Source organism: Fulmarus glacialis, unplaced genomic scaffold (assembly GCF_000690835.1).
Source record: "Fulmarus glacialis isolate BGI_N327 unplaced genomic scaffold, ASM69083v1 scaffold12927, whole genome shotgun sequence".
Classification (NCBI taxonomy): domain Eukaryota; kingdom Metazoa; phylum Chordata; class Aves; order Procellariiformes; family Procellariidae; genus Fulmarus; species Fulmarus glacialis.
The window spans coordinates 773-3,648 of NW_009222667.1; the positions used below are offsets into that span (position 1 = coordinate 773).

General features: G+C 56.2%; 1 protein-coding gene across 1 annotated transcript; it reads left to right on the forward strand.

Moving 5' to 3' along the window:
- Window positions 1-1,770: 1,770 nt before the first annotated feature.
- Window positions 1,771-2,814, forward strand: IGSF21 (immunoglobin superfamily, member 21; the record flags this gene model as incomplete). Its single annotated transcript, XM_009581541.1, has 4 exons — window positions 1,771-1,856; window positions 2,079-2,271; window positions 2,367-2,405; window positions 2,741-2,814. Coding segments are annotated over 4 exons (392 nt in total), but the record flags the coding sequence as incomplete, so codon positions are not given.
- Window positions 2,815-2,876: the final 62 nt, after the last annotated feature.

The window sequence follows — 2,876 nt, forward strand, 5'->3', positions numbered from 1 at the left end:
CTCCTGGGGAGGCTGCTCCAGCCTTCCTCCCCTTGAGCTGGGTGGAGAAGACTGGGCTTTGCTCCTGGCCAAGTAGGGCACTTGGCTCGCTGCATTGGCAATGATGCATCGTCTCCTGGAGAGTTTCGTCTCATTGGCTTTCCACCCATCTTTGGCGCGGGCTTCAGTGTGCACAAGCCTCTCAATGCTGGTGCTCCGTCTCTTTTCCTTCAGCTCATCAACCACCTCAATTAGTGGGAGGTTGGTGGCAATGAGGAGGTCAAAGGGAGTTTGGCAGCACCTGTCTTGCTAATATATGTCCCTCCATTATCTGTTCATCCCCACCGAGCATTAAAGCTCTCTCCCAGCATACAACTGGCCAAAAAATAACCTAAGTCCTGCATTTTCACACATTCTGCAGCTTAGGTGTCCACTCTCTGGGGCTCCCCATGAGGCCGAGATTTTGATGGGTTGCCTCATCCCCAGTAGCTCCAATACCTGTAATGGCAAAGCCCACCCCACATTGCCCCCCCAAATCCACAGCACTCTTCATCCCCTAAGATGCCTCCAGCCTATGCATCTCACTGAGCGCCCCACCACCACTATTTACACCCAGGTTTTTGGCACCGTCACAGCAGATCCCTCATTAACCCCCTCCCTATATGTAAATAGTATATATACACTATATATACTCTCAATAAAAGCCTCATTGAAACCAAGACAAACCACTTGCTTCGGTACAGAAAGCTGTCTTTTGGTACAGACCATAGCATGGTGTAATCATCTGCAGCCCATCACCCCTGCTTTAATACCGGAGGGCCGGATTGTGCATGGATATTGCAGTCCAGGTGCACAACCATGATTTCTGGCGCACGTCCATGCAGAGCATCCTGGGGCGTGGATGCCCCTTCTGAGGGCCAGTGTCCACCACCGCGGACCGATGTGCCTTCTGGTGGCTGTTTGTCCCTTTGTGTTGTGCCGGGGTGTTGTCAAGGCTCAGCCTGTCCCATCCACGGCGGCACTTGAATATACAAAGTATGAGACACCCACTTTTGGCAAAGCACAACCTCCCTCCTGCCATTTTCCCCTTCAAGCCTGCAAAAGGCTCCTTCCATGCAAAGCCCAGACAGCTCCTGGGGCTGTCCCATCCCGCCCATGGCCCAGGAGGGACATCCACGCAACCCTGACCCAGCTGGGAGCAAGGAGCAGACCCAGCGTGGTGTCACCCCACCATGGCTGGCTGCATCACTGCTTCTCCCCGCAACGTAAGGGCAAGGGCACCTCAAGTCTGGTGTGGGAAAAGGGGTTCCCTCCTCTTTACAGGGCTGTCCTTGGCATTTTGTGCCAGCAAGGCTTTGTGGCTGTCTCCCATGCTAACAGCATTTGTGCATGACTCATTGAGGCCACCTTGTCCTGGGGACACTTTCCTGAGGTGCCTATTTCTAAGGCATCAAACTAACCTGACCCCCGCCTTGACGCCCCGTTCCTGAGCAGGGGCAGCTCGGTTAGGAAATATATCCTTGGCCGTCAGTGCATCCCATTACAGTCAGCTATCAATCTTGCAGTCTTCCCATTCATCTGCCTGTGGGGTCTTTGCCTACCTGTCTATCAGTCATTTGGACATCCGTCCGCCTGTCCATCAATCACCCAGCCGTCAGCCCCATCGGCTGGCACACACTGTGCCGCCCCCTCGCCACGATCGTTCATCAAACCATCATTAACCCCGGCCAAGGGCACTCGCCAGCACCTGGAACCCCTCGCTCGGCTGATTCTTATCCCCTTCCCTTGCAGTTGCTCCCAAGGGCCCGAAGATCACGATGACCCCGACAAGAGCCCGCGTCGGAGACACCGTGCGGATCTTGGTGCAGGGCTTCCAGGTCAGCATCTCCAGTCATCCCCATCACCGTGGGGCGATGCCGTGCCAACGGTCAACCTTGCATCCACACCAGCACTTTATGGGGTTGGCTTGGTGGCCTTGGGTTGCATCATGGTCCCTATGCACCCCTGGGCATTTCAGCTGTACCCTGTCCTTGCTCCAGGCGTGAGGCAGAGCTTACTCACCCCCTACACCCATCTCACAGCCCCCCATCTCCCCACAGAATGAAGTCTTCCCCGAGCCCCTCTTCACTTGGACCCGCGTGGGGAGCCGGCTCCTCGACGGCAGCACCGAACACGACGGCAAGGAGCTGGTGCTGGAGCGGGTGCCGGCCGAGCTCAACGGCTCCATGTACCGCTGCACTGCCCAGAACCCCCTGGGCTCCACCGACACCCATACCCGGCTCATCGTTTTCGGTATGGCAGCACCGCGGGGGTCACCCTTCCCTCCACAAACCCTCACTCATCTCCCCCCCAATAAAACTGTCTCTTTGCTATTTCTTTCCAATTAGAAAACCCAAATATTCCAAGAGGAACAGAGGACTCCAACGGTGAGTGGTGGTGGTTTTTGATCCAAACCCCCCCAGGGAGGGAAGGACCATGCAGAGAGCATCCCTCCTTGCATTACCCCAAGCCCTGGAGCATCCCTCCGTGCCTCGCCCCAAACCCTTGCCCTTGGCAGCAGGGATGTCCTCGCACCAAAAGGGGCCCCGTGGATGCTCCCTGCAGCATCCCTGACCTGCTGCCTGCCCCACACAAGCTCCATAGCAAGTTTAGGAGAGGGATGGATGCCCCCCCAAAAAAGGTGGTGACCCCATCCTGATTTGAACCCAAGCAGCAAAACATGGCTCCCTAAACTCCCCATCCCTTTTCTCCTCCTGCCTAGGTTCACTTACCGGCCACTGCGGCTTCAGACTGGTTTTGACGCTTACCCTAACAGTGATCCTGGAGCTAACGTGAAGCTTCACCTGCCTCTTTCTCCTCTTCCTCTTCCTCCGTACGGCTCCACCTGGCATTTCCAC